General features: G+C 41.2%; 1 protein-coding gene across 11 annotated transcripts in view; it reads right to left on the bottom strand.

The window, feature by feature from the left end:
• pikfyve (phosphoinositide kinase, FYVE finger containing) overlaps positions 1-14,005 on the bottom strand; it is a 54,080-nt gene that overhangs the window by 18,718 nt on the left and 21,357 nt on the right. For 8 of the 11 annotated variants that reach the window (XM_038301402.1, XM_038301393.1, XM_038301398.1 and 5 more), the window contains 11 exons: positions 12,704-12,860; positions 11,064-11,221; positions 7,585-7,696; positions 7,253-7,400; positions 6,994-7,158; positions 6,198-6,260; positions 5,984-6,113; positions 3,817-3,997; positions 2,371-2,445; positions 530-637; positions 300-440 (listed from right to left, as the gene is read on the bottom strand). In XM_038301402.1, coding sequence (XP_038157330.1) covers positions 300-440; positions 530-637; positions 2,371-2,445; positions 3,817-3,997; positions 5,984-6,113; positions 6,198-6,260; positions 6,994-7,158; positions 7,253-7,400; positions 7,585-7,696; positions 11,064-11,221; positions 12,704-12,860 — 1,438 coding nt within the window. The remainder of the gene's footprint in view (positions 1-299; positions 441-529; positions 638-2,370; positions 2,446-3,816; positions 3,998-5,983; positions 6,114-6,197; positions 6,261-6,993; positions 7,159-7,252; positions 7,401-7,584; positions 7,697-11,063; positions 11,222-12,703; positions 12,861-14,005) is intronic. The other 3 variants (XM_038301395.1, XM_038301399.1, XM_038301403.1) reach the window with 1 other exon arrangement.

The raw sequence follows: 14,005 nt of genomic DNA, 5'->3' as shown, positions 1-14,005 counted from the left end.
GGCTATTAATAACAGGAGGTGAAATGCAGCAGAGCGTGTTGTGACGTCTTCAGTACGCTCCTGTTCCAATCGACCCATATTTATTCTGTTTGCTCTTGTTCTCCCCAAGTCCACTTTCCTGTGTTCTTGTCAGGAACATACTTGGCGAGGACATGAGTCCATACTCACGTTGTTGTGAATTGAGAAAGGGCCTTTGATTAGCCTTCTAACTTAAGACATCTTCTAGTTCTGCATGAGAACAGCCTACAGTGTACGGCTCTACAGAGCCCGATAGGAACCCCCTGATCCCAGAGACTGACCGGTTTGACGTTGATGACCAGCGTGATGCCGTGCTCCAGCAGCATGTCCTGAGCTATGCGCGACACAGTCTTCTCCACCAGCACCAGGTTGGGACGGACATCTACGATGCGCTGCACATAGTTTTTCAGAAACTCACGTTCCTGAAAGAGGGAATAAAAAAAAAATAAAAGTCTTGGAACAGAAAGATAAGTGGATCCTTCTGGTCTCAAAGTCTTTGGACGCTTCTCACCTGCAGCACGATGGGCTCGATGCAGGTGAACTTGGTCTCTTCTCTGTACAGGTACTCGATGGAACACTTCAGCAGCAGAATCTTGGGGTTCTTAATGTAGGAGTTCATCTAATTCCAGTTCAGATTTAAACTTAGATGTTAGAACTTCCAACACACAAACACTGACCACCAGAACTCCTTCCTACAGCAGAGCTTAACCCATTAAGCCCAGCAGACACCAGCTGATGTTTATCCATTTATAGAAATGGCCAAAACACAGTCACATGGTGTTTCATCCACACACCTTTCAAATGGGACTTTAAAATTCTTCCAAATTATTTTTTCACAAGACTTTTTTGTTTTATACCTTTGTAAACAAATAAAGTGAAATTTAAAAATTCCACCTGACATGTGTGACTCTGGGGAAGTAATGCAACAGCAGGTATTCATTTTTAGCCCCGCCCCCTAATGACGGGCATCATTGGAATCTAGAGGCTCATCATCTTTCCCTGGAGGGTCAGAGGTAATTTTGCGACCATTTCAGGTGATGGAACTAGGGATGCACGATATTGGGATTTTGGCCGATATCCGATATGCCAATATTTTAAAACTCATGTAGCCGATAACCGATATCGATACCGATGTTAAAGCTGAACAGAAATAAGTAGTCATTGAAAATAGCAGTTTTGTTATCCATTTCTGACACTTTAAAAAAATATATACTAAAATATATTTTCATATGCTGATATCAAATTGATTTTTAAAAACGCGGTATCGATCTATTTTACTTTTTAAAATCTCGTGAAATTTCATCGTTCTGTTACAAACTCTCGTGATATTTTGCAAATTCTTGTGAGATTTTGTTAGTAGAATAGATCGATACCGCGTCAATATATCAACAGATAAAAATATGGCAAAATTTCGTGGATTTTAGGGAGATTTCGTAGCATAACGATGACATATAGCAATATTTCATAAGTAAAAGAGATTGATATGGTGTTTTTAAATGGCAATATATCAGCATAGGAAGATATTGTGATATTTTAATGTATCAATATTTTTTCCCTCGTCTTTAGAAGTTTTTAAGTCTGTAAAAAAGATGTTTTTGAGGAAGAAGAAGAAGTAGTATTTTTTTTTTTTAGACTTTAGAAACTCAGAAGCTGATCAAATATCGGGTTAAATATCGGTGGGGTGGCCGATGTCCGATATTCAGTTTTAAGGCCGATACCGATAGGGGGCCGATTATATCGTGCATCCCTAGATGGAACCAGCATGTTTTACATAAGCTTGCTCAGTTATTCTTATTTTCTATTCATTTTGGAGTTATTATTGGTAAATTATAAATGAAACAACGGCTAAATCTTAGGAGCAATAGCTTTGCCCGTCTGCAGAAGGTAATGATGTAAATCAGCATATTTTTCTGGCTAGATTCCCATTTATGAGTGAAAAAAAAAACAATTTTTGCATAATTTGACCACAGTGTGCCAAAATGAAATTTCCGCCACACTGCCCACTAAAACCTTTGAGGAACAAACATGCTTCAACTTATTCAGACCAAATTTGCTTGAGTTATAGTCAAGATGTGGATCTATATAGTCCTAGGGTTCATCCAGAGTTTCAAATGGTGTTTCCTGGAGTTTTTCTTTGTTTAATCAACAATAAAATCAGACCTGGCGACATTTACAATAGTGGTTCCACCTTTTCCTCAAAGCCTTTCTGTCATACAAAGTCAAACAGTTGTATTTCCAATTTATAGTTTGGGAGCTGTCCTTTAATTCACATATCTAATTTCAGGTGGAATTCGCTCCTTAGACCCTCTGGGCTTAATAGGTTAAGGTCCAAGCAAATAGAGGATGATTTACCTTCTTGTGGGCGATGTTCTTGGTGCACATGAAGCCGTTGACCATCATGGAGTCAAACTTCCTGCCTCCTGGTATCTGAACCGCAAAGATTGTTCTATTTATTACTTCATCTTTGTTCCGTACAACGTTGAGAAAGAGGAAATGGTTTATAGAAAAGAAGGATCAACTTAACTGAGCCAAACAAACCAGACAGATCAAAACATGTTAAAATGAAACACAGATCATGAATGCGGCGAAGGAACAGTTATTCCATTTATGGGGACTTTCTGTTGCACAATGATGACCCATCCCACAAAAAAAACCCCAAAAAAACAGGTAAATATCTTTCATAAATGGAAATAAAATATTTTATTTCTAAAACTGATAAAAGAATAAAGAAAAAAATTGACAAATAAAAAGGAAGAGCTACTCTAAAGCTTCACTTTATGGTTAAAAAAGGGGCATAAAATGTGTCTGAATTGGAATAATTTTTCAACACAAAATAAAAAGCTAATTTAAAGCTAGGCTGATATCTACATGTTCCTTTTTATTTGCTAAAATTTAATAATAAAAAGATTTATTATTATGGTTTTCTGGCTGTAAGTTTTCATCCTTATTTATGGAATATTTAAGTTAAAGGGGAACGCTGTTTTTTTTTACATTTGGCCCTACTTTTCCGTTATTCCATCATGTTCTACTCACCCTTATGAGTTTTGTGTCATTTGGAGCCATTCTGAAGATATTCCGTTAGGTTATATCCAAGTAACGTCTTCCTATGAGCAACGACTTGAAGGCACAAACTGAACTGTTCATAATTTTTCTAGATTACTTAAATTTATATGTTTTAAAAACAAAGTGTGTATGACATCATCCGTGCGCCGGACTGGAGTCGTAACAGGCAACCCGGGCCACAGGCGGCTACGCTCTACCCTTTCTATTTATTCTAGCTAATCTGAATAGTTCAATTCCATTCGGAGAGCGAGATCATCTGTGGTAGCAGCACTAGACATCTTCCAGACATGTGAGGAAAAATAGCAGCAGTTCAGCGGACAGGATGAATGAACGGTAGCCGGCGCAGATGACATCATACACACTGCGCTGTGTTTTAAAAAAATATAAATATAAAAAATATAACCATGGATGTCTGGGGGACAGTGATTGGCCTACATGTTCTGAATGCTGGCGTACCATAAAGAATAAATTATGAGCAGTTCAGTTTGTGCCTTCAAGTCGTTGCCCATAGGAAGACGTTACTTGGATATAACCTAAGGGAATATCTTCAAAACGGCTCCAACTGACACAAAACTCATATGGGTGAGTAGAACATGATGTAATAACGTAAAATCAAGGGGCCAATGTAAAAAAACCGGAGTTCCCCTTTAATCTGAGGACCTCAAACACCTCCCATTCCCCTGATACGGAGGTGAGAATGTGATCCAGAGAAAACTTGGGCCACGCTTGTCTCACCTTCTTGATGTGCACCAGCTGCCGGATGTCCATGTCGTCGTCACAGTTACGGACGTCGGGCCTAACCGTCTGGACCACCTGCCGGACCACGGGAACGATGATGTCCCTCCAGGACAGAGACAGGGACTCGCTGTAGAGCAGCTGCTGCAGCAGCGCCATCATGTGGCTGTGGTTGGCTGAGCTGAATACATCAGGCAGATCATTTCCAATTAGTGGTTCGTTGCCGTATAAAGACAGACGGAGACGTCAGATCCCTCCTTTATTTCATTTCAATTTTCCCAGAACAGGAGAGAAACACTGAACAGATCCCAGGAACTCTAAAAGAACCGGTTACTACAGATTTCATCGACCTGTAAAACAGTTTTTCAATCATTACAAACAAATAGCTTTAAGAAACGAAAGTAAAACATAGAAAAACTTTGCAGAAAAGACAGCATCTATCTGATATGGTGGCAAAGTTAAAAGCTATAGATGATGATCTTTTATTTCCGGGTGGTTTATCTCAATCAGTGGTCCTCCTAACTGTTGATCATTCTGGTTATATGTTTACGCAAGTCCTTCCTACGTGCTCGTACCGTTAGCTATCTTTTTCTGCGCGTGCGCACTTTCAGACGTAGATCTGTGATGAGCTACGGCTTCAGACAAAGCTCACCTTTCTCACCGCGGTTCTTTGAAATATGGCAGAGGGTCTTAGCAAGTTCATTGTTAACAGAATCAATAAGAGAAAGGATAAGGAATAGAATCGTTTCACAGAATCAATAAGGTAATCGAAATTGTGAAAACCTTATCAATTCCCTAGTCGTAAGAGAGAAAGTGTCTATTAAGTGTATGAGAAGAAAAGAAAGGCCTCAGAAGAGACAGATATATCCCAAAATGCTTTGCACAGGAAGCTCTCCTCGCAAAGCATTGTGGGATTTGCTGTCACCATAGACTGCCGCTACCCAACAGGGGCGATTAATAGCAAAAATGGCACATGCACCGCGCGATTGAATTAAAGACAAGCTATCCTCCCGCAGCTGTGTGTCGTAGTAAGCTTGTTGCAGTTATTTTTGATTTATGCCCAATATTGAAGCGCGGTCTGCTCTATGTTATTCCACGACACAACGCAAGATGGACAAATATGCATTAACTTTGGGTCAAGATGCAGTTGAGGCAGTGAGGAAGTGGAAAACCCAAGGGACAATAGAGGGACATGAGGGCGAAAAAGAGCGGGGATCCAGGTGGAAAGGGTCCCAGCATTCTCGCACACCTCGCTCTTCTAGCTGGTCCATCTTCGCAAGTCATTTTCCACAATGGCGGTCATACAAACAAAAAAAGCCAGAAAGGTACCAAACAGGAAATATGTATAGAGGAGAACGGATGTAAATTTGACCAATCATGCGGCACCGTCTGCGGATACGTACAATTTTGGAGAGGTGCAGCAGAATGTCAGCGGAAGGAGGGGGCATATCTGCGGTAACTGCGACACACACGCAGACGTCCTGGTTTCTGAGCATAAACCAGCCTTAAAGGGGAAGTGATCATCTGTCCGACCGGTAAGTTGACTGAATACACTATATAGTCCCCGCTCTATAGTGATTGAGGGATTTAGGGGTTAGGGCGGGCGTTCGAACACAGTAAGCGTATGAAGAATGAAAACAGCAACTTTTAAAAAGAGAGTGCACGAGGAGAAAAAGGCTCATGCACGCTCTCGCACACAAACTTTTTTTTTTTTTTTGAGAGAGAGCGGGTCTTTTAAAAAATTCGAGAAAATAATGACCTTCTCTGCTGTTAATCCACCCGTCAGCACAATGCATTGAGTTTAACCATGTGTTATAATGCAAAACATGAAATATAAGTAAGTCAGTTATAATCACCTGTATTTTCCCTTGATTTGAGCAGGTAAGAAAATTTTCCAACATGTTTGAAAATAATCTTATTAGAGGTGCATAATCTCTTAATTATCCTATTTTAATGGCAACAATCCTCATTCCATTTGCAGATGATCTCAGATTACTTAATTTGAATTCTTTTTTAGTTGATAGCAAAAAAACAGCAAAGTGTTTCTGTTTTAAGTCAAGTTTTAAACAAGCTGCTTTCATTTAAGGTTAAGAGGAGATCAGATCACAAGAAGCCCTCCTTTGAATCACAGCTTCTGAAATCAGTCAGGCAAACAGCGATCACTCACAGCAGCCTCTCCATGGCCATCTTTTCTCCATTCTCCTCCCTCAGCTGATCCAGAGAGCTGTGGTGCCATCCCAGCGGAGTGAACAGCATCTCTTTGGCCTTCTCTTCCACACGACGGTTAAAGAGAGACTCTGCGACAGAAACAGCAGCTCAGGAGGAAGAACAGCCGCGTGGAACCACTCAGGAAGTGCAATGAGGAAACACTGCAACCCTACCTTTGATGAAAGCATCACTGATGGTGATGTTCTGTCCTCCGTCCTCCGAAACAAGAAATTCTGCTGGAAGTTTGTGAGAAACAGTTAATGAAAGTGAAGGTTGTAACAATGGTTTAAAAGTAATTCACAGTTAAACAACTGATGGCTGAAATTTAAATATTTACACAACCTTTGAACTCTGAGATCAGCAGGAGAATAACTGCACTGAAAATGTATCACAGACCTTTTAAAATGCGTTTAAACTGCTCATTTTGGGAAAGTAACTTTTCCATTTGATTTAGTTTTGGGCGTTTCCTGTTTGGTTGCTGGGATCTTGTTAAAGCTCCAATACTGACACCCAAAGAAATAAAGTGGACGAATTATTTGTAAAAAGCTTTGAGCTGGTTAAAATAAAATGTTTTAAATTAGAAACTTAAAGTTTGAATGAGTATATGAGTATACTCTATTGTTTTTAAAGGTAACTAAACGTATCATGATATACATATATCGTGTATCTCCATTTTAGCCCCAATATATCCTGATATTAGATTTTCTTCATATCGCCCAGCCCTAGTTGGAGTTACTCTGAAATGTTAAAATCAGCCTTAATAAAAACCTTAAGAGGACAGATAAAGCTGACGTTTTTCTGTCATTAGTGATTCAAAGGTTTGCCTTAAACAATATTTAAACCCAATTATGTAATTGTAGATAAAATTCAGATCAGACCAGAGCTGACTTAAGTTGTTGTACAAACTGCAGAACATCTAAAGAATCCATCAGTTTGATCAGAGGACACGTCCCACCAGGTTCTGCCTACCTTTTTGGTCTGCAGGCGGAGGCACATGTGGATACTTGGACTGCTTCTTAATGTGAAAGTTCACATTGTTCTGCTCCATGTTGAGGTTGATGGAGGCGGCGGAGTCGCTGTCCACCGCTGAGTGGAAGCTGCTAACCGACGTCCTCTTGCTGGGGCTGGCGGAGTCTGGACACAGGCCCGGCGAATTTTAACACGCCAAAAAACGGCAAAGAAAAACTTTGACAGGCTGTGGGGTGGGGGTTCGGGGGGGGTTACCTACTTGGCACTGTGTAGTCGGACTCGTAAGCCAGCTGTTCTGTGTCACTGTCGTCAAACTTGATGTCTTTGAACCAGGACGGCTCCGACTGTCCCTCGATGGAGTTGATGCTGTCGCTGTCTGGAGAGGGTGTCTCAGAGAACTCGGTGCTCTGCGGCACAAACAGAGACGGGTCACACTCTGCAAACCTGTCATTGAAATACACAACTAAAACAACAAACAGCTAAAGTGGTATTAAAACATAAAATAAAAGAATAACACCATCTCTTGAATGATAAGCATCCTGGCAAACTTTTAAAAGGTTTTTGGTTGCTGTGTGCCTAAAGGGCTCCTACCTGCAGGGGGCGGTAGAGAGCGTACTCATCCCTGAACAGCTGGTCATGGTGAGTGACACAGTCTAGCCAGCGACCGTCCACCAATGCCTGGCCTATGGCGATAGCCTGCGCCCTGCAGCACACACACAAACATGTTTTCCATTGACTTCCATTCATTTTTAACCCTTTTTGGGGCCTAACCCTCCACCCCAGTCTAAGCTTAGTCATAAATTATAAAATAAGTAAGGACCAAAGAAGCATTTTCGTTTTAGATCAGTCTCCACTTTAATGGTAAAATCTGAAAAATACATTTTCATTTAGCCCTGGCTGCTGCAGACGGGCTAACGTTAGCCTTGGCTGCGGTTAGCCTCGGAGCTCCCCTGGTTGCCACGGTCGTCTCAGCATTGGACCTTTTTTTAAATTTCTCACTAAATCAGTAAATGTACCATATGGTGACGCTTAAAGTATAATGTTCTTGCCTCACATGATCCTAAAACATACTTTTATAGAACAACGGCAACAGAAAATTGAACTTTTAACTTAGCTTAACTAGCTCTTAGAGCGCTAACCTGGAAGCTGCTGTTGCCGCAGTGCATTCTGGGACAGCTGGAGAACGGACAAGTCTGCTCTGATGCATGCTGGGTAAAGATGGAGGGGCGAGAACAACATCCAGGGACTTTGTCCATTCTCAGTCTTGTGTTCTTGTGAATTGGAACAGTACTACGGCTGAGGCTGATAATATGTGTACTTGTGCGCTTTCATGTACTTGTGAAACATCGAGAAATAGCCTAGCTCCGACCTTCACTCTAACCAACGTTAAAGATGGGGGTCCACCTGGTCTAAAAAAAGGCCTGTTGGTCCTCAGAAGTTAGTAAATATACTAAAAAAGGTCCTAAATAGGTGACATAAACAAAAACATGCAGAGCTTTGGGGATCCTTCAGAGGACACAGACACTCTAGCAGCGTCATGAATAAGCCTGTCACTACTCGATCCGTCCCAGAAGCACGATCCGTCCTGCGCATGCAACATCAGCTCATTTCGCATTCGCATCTAGATCTACATCCAGTTCGCCCACAATTTTATCTTGTTCAAAAATAACTATATTTAGTTTTTCCCCTCCCCCAAAATAGTAAATGTACTAAAATATAATGTGTTAAAGGTTAATAATGTATTTCCTGAGAAAATAAATGCCTTAAAATTTCATCACTCGTCTCTGCCCGATCTGCACCAGAAACAGGATCCTACGCTACTTCCAGGAGCTAACTTTTTCGGCTTAGAATTTAAACTCTTTTTGAGTTTTTATGTTTTCTGTTCGTATTAACAATACGGTATATAGTGCGTAATCTAAATGCAGATAAAGATGGTTTAATCATATTGATGATGATTTCAGAGAAGAAGTTTAACAAAGAAAATGTAAAAAGCATCAAAATTGTCTCACAAAAGTCATAAAACATTTTATTAAAGATGTTTATTAGCATTCTTTAGTAAGTTAAGGATAGAAATAACTACTATTAGTACCATAATTATCATTATTTATTATGTATATCTGTTCGCACATGGGCAGGACTGATTGTGCTTCCGGGATGAAACAGTCTTCCTGACAGCTCCATTTTTCAATAAAGTTTCTCTACGCTAGGGCTGGGTACCGAACTTCGGTTCTTTTATGGTACCTACCGAAATGCTTCGGTTCTACAGAGTATCGAAACATGCCTCGTCTTTAGGTACCAAGTTTCGGTGATTGGCTGTAACACTTAACGTGATTGCGTCATCCAGGAAAAATACACAGGTGGTCACGCCTACAGCCAGGGTTCATGTGTATCTGTTGTGAACTGGTTGCGAGCGTCGTGGAACCCCTTTAAAATGCCCCCCAGGTCAAAAGTGTGGCTTCACTTTATTAAGACTGATGCCAATAGTGCGCAATGCAATACATCGTGCACGGAAATAATTTAAGAGCAGAAAGTTGCTCGGTGTTTGACTGCAAGAAGAGCTGACCGCAGCCGGCGCGACCATCCTCCTCTCAGCAGCCCGTGGGCGGTGCAAAGCCAGAGTGGAGTGAATCATGCTGCTTTCAAACTGGACGCAGCAGGAGCAGCAAAATCGCGTCTGCTGCTTCATTTTTGCTGCTTGTACCAGCTTCTGAAAAGTGGTCGAAAAGTGGCTCTGACGCGCGTTGGGCGGAGCTACTCTATCCTTTCTCTGCCTTGCAGCTATATTTGCTGTGATCAGTGGGAATAAAGTAGTTTTATTATGTTTTTAAATGGGAAAATCCACCCGAAAACTTAATCAGTGCAGTCAGTTCATCCTGCCTTCCAATATTTCTGTCGGAGCCGCTCAGACCCCCACATACCAGCGGTGCGCTGTCAGTAGGATCCCATTCAATGGGCTTGTTTGTCAGACATGTTAATTTTTCTAAAGGAAAACTGCTCAGTAAAAAGGTCCTCACAATGTAACAGTGAATATTAGACACTGAATTTTTTTTTATGTAAGAGGAAAAATGTAAATGGAAAAATCAGAGCTTAAAATAAAACTTAAGATTTGTACTTTTTTATGTTGTGTAATTTTCTTTTTCTTCGAATTGATATTATAAAACTGGTATCGAAAAAAGTATCGTTCAGGAACCGGTATCGAAGTGAAGGTATCGGTATTGGTACCGGAACCAAAAATTTTTTAACAATACCCAGCCCTACACTACGCCCATCGGACTGTAGATCCTCGCTCCTCCTAATCGCTTTGTTGTATTTTAGGAGGCTTGGTTGCTCCAACTAAATACCTCCTAGTGGTGGAATTGTTGTTAAATGAATGGGTGTTGGGGATGCGCACTCAGCCTATTGGCCTGTGAGCAACACAGGGACAGAGGAGAGACTTACTAAAATAAAAGCAGAAAGGATGTTTCAAACATTTACTCGCCTTGTGGCGACTGGTGATATGGCATTAACTCGCCAAATTAAACATTTAGTCGCATTTGGCGAGTGACGAGAGCTAATTTTGGACCCTACCTGCAGTTAGTGTAAAAGTAAAATCCTAATATTAGAAAAAAATAAACTAATTTAAAAATTCTGGCAAAATTGTTCAGCAATAAAATTTACAATTAATATGAGAATATATTAACAGACACCTGAAGAACATCAAATTAAAATCTGTCAGATTATGATTAATAACTTCCAAAAACCACGACCGATTGACCTAAAGCAAAATCATTAAAAGGATAGGTTTGAATAGGGTAAAAGACTTTTTTCCACAACTTTTTAAATTTTTAATAGTTAAAAAACAAAAAGTTAACATAACAGACTGATATAAAAGGCTTATACTGTGTTTTCAGCCACTACAGTCCTACATTTAAGCATTCATTTTAATCAGCATCAGACTCGTTATCGTTTGGTATCTGAATGCTAGCAGGATGTGAGCGTGTGTGTTGAGCAGTTTCATCCCTGTAGTGTAGAAACCTGGTGGTTCATCTTTACCTGCTCCAACAGTTTGCTTTGGGAAGGAAAGACGATACCTGGTGGAGATGGTGCCGTTCCTGAGCAGCCAGTTAACAAGCTCCTTTCCCACAATGCAGTTGGGGTAAGTCCTCAGCCAGTATCTGTGGTCCTGGAACTCCATCCCTGTGTTGTTATGGCAGATTTTCTTCCACAACTCCTTCAGCTGCGACGAATCCTGTAACAAATACAGTTTGCAGGATTTCATCAAAGGTCATGAGAACAATCCTAAAGAATATGCATAAATCCAACCAGAATTTTTTCATTGACAACAACCACAAGTCAGAGTGTGTATCTACTGCTAAGTTCACACCGAACGGGATTTCAGCAGCAGAAGCAGGTGGTTTACATGCAACGTCTAGAGCAGCAGGAGCAGTGCATCTTGACTAGGGGTGGAACGGTTCACAAAATCCACAGTTCAGTTCACGGTTTCTGGTCACGGTTTTCAGTTTGGTTCGGTATATGTTTGTTACACCAAAATCCCATAAAAATTAATGAAAAAATCCAAAAAAATGAATGAATTGTAATTATTTTTAATGATCCGCGGAAACCCTGGATCATTTCCGCATGTTTTGCTGCTTTGAATTTAATCATCTCGCGCATGCTCTCTACGATCTCCAAGGAACTCCGAACGGAGCGGACGGGAGCCACAGTGGAGGCTGTAGGCTTTGCTTTGTGCAGGCGGTCTGGAGCGCAGCAGGGCGGAGCGCTGATGGAGTATGTGGGATTTCTGGGTTAGCATGACATGTTGGTCATGTTGCTGTTAGCATAAACAAAACGTGTTGCACAATGCTTGCACCCTGTTGCACTTTTATCCACAACTTTCTTTCCGCCGTCATCGTAGGTCACTCTAAATGCAAAGCGGTCCCATACAGCAGACCTATAAAGTGCTGCTGGCGCGTCTTCCAACTCCTGTTCTTTCCCACTCGCCATTCCCACACAATTCTCCACAACAACTGGTTTTTTTTCTGCTACGCTGCTTCGCTTCTTCTTCTTGTTTACTATTGGTGGTTGGCTTTCGTCGCAGTACCGCCACCTTCTACTCTGGAGTGTAAACGCTTCGCCTATGAGAAAAAAGAGCAGCGCACGAACCGAACCGAGACAGTCGAACCGAACGATTCGGACGGTTTTCATAAACCGTTCCATCCCTAATCTGAGCAGCTGCTGGAGTTGGTTGCTTCTGTCTCCTTGAACCCCAGTCGGCCTCAGCAGATGGCCGCTCACACTGAGCCTGGTTCTGCTGGAGGTTTCTTCCTGTTAAAAGGGAGTTTGTCCTCTCCACTGTCGCTACAAGCATGCTTAGTGTGAGGTATTGCCTTCCAGTCAATGAGTCAATGCAATCAACTGGTTTTCCTTAGATAGAAAACTTTAAATCAATTTAACTGTATAATCTGGTGAACTGTAAAGGGCCTTGAGACGACGTGTTGTGAATTGTGGTATATGAATAAATTGAAACTTTCTCGCATATTAAAACTACTTTTTACTTATTGATCACAGCAAATATAGCAAATTGAACACAGGAGCAGTAAAAGCATCTGTTCACTCTTTACTTGACCTTAATGTGGACAAACATCAAAAATGAAGCAGCAAATTGCAGCTCCAATCGTGATCAGTGAGAACGAAGCAGAAGCCAGTGAGGCATGAAGGAGGAAGCACCCACCAGCAGGATCTTCCTCTCCTCCTCGCTGTGGTCCAGTTTGGTGCCGCTCTTGGTCCCTGACAGGGCTCGGCTGGTCGGTGGACTGACTGAACTGTCGTAGGTGGAGACCAGAGTGGATCCAGAGCGGTCCAGGGAGAGGTTGGTCACACTGGCAGACCTGAGAAGAACAGGCACAGAGTTCACAACAATCCCCGACTACAGGTAAAAAAAAAAACCTCAGATATGAAACATTTATTTCTTATTCTGTTTTTAAAAAATTCTCCATGAGACCAGATGGAAGGACTGATCTTTTAACCACTGCTCATGTTTATCTTTTTATAGAAATGAGCAAAAAACAAAGTCACATGGTGTTTCAACCACATGCCTTTCAATTTGGGCTTTAAAATTTCTAAAACATTTTTCAAAATTATTTTTTCCACAAGTAGGGATGGGGATCGAAACCCGGTTCTGTCAAGGACCCGGTTCCACTTTTTTCAAAACCTGAAAATCAATAACGCTTGGGCTTATCGATACCACTATCGAGTCTGGTCGTTTTTTTTTTTTTTCTCCCGGAGGTCCTGTAACATAATTGGTCTCCGCCAGTCACGTGACATTTGTTGTTAAGACGCCATTTTTGAAAAGGCGTAGTGTAAACAACCGCAGCATAGCTAAACGAAGGACTAAAGGATTGAGTTTGTTTCTCTGACTATATGGAAAAAAGTAAGCAGAATGCGAAATTACCGTACCGGCAAAAACTTAATAAGGAGGCCAGGGACCGTTACTTGTCGAAACCGTCGGATATTAACGGCATAGATCCTTATTATCTCCGCAGCAAAGACTGGAGCTCCGACGTCACTTCACTGACTCCGACCTCATCAGTGGACATAACAAACTACCAAGTGTTTGGCGTCAGTGCCTACACTTGCGAGGAATTCAAAGCATATAAGGGACTGGAAGCACACGGACAGTTCACAAATGGCTCCTTTTTTGCCTGATTTAGACAGGGGGAACAGATTATAGCAGGTGGCCTGCTATAATTTGTTTCCCCCCTTGTAACTTTAAAAAATAAAAGGTCAATCAACTCCAAAGTTTCAGGGGTTAGTTGTCATCATAAAAGATGCTTATAAGCCAAAAATGAAAAAGCTGGGGCCTTTTTTGCCTGATTTAGACAGGGGGAACAGATTACAGCAGGTTTTATTTCATCCCATACTTCCAGTTCTGGCAAAATGGGATGAAATAAAACGGCTGATGTTAGAAGACGAACTGTTTATTAAAGATAGTACAACATAGATAAATTGTACGTTACTATAAACACAAATATAG

The sequence above is a fragment of the Cyprinodon tularosa genome, unplaced genomic scaffold, assembly GCF_016077235.1.
Source record: "Cyprinodon tularosa strain WSP-4 unplaced genomic scaffold, ASM1607723v1 ctg467, whole genome shotgun sequence".
Lineage (NCBI taxonomy): Eukaryota > Metazoa > Chordata > Actinopteri > Cyprinodontiformes > Cyprinodontidae > Cyprinodon > Cyprinodon tularosa.
This window is presented reverse-complemented; position numbering and strand designations above follow the sequence as displayed.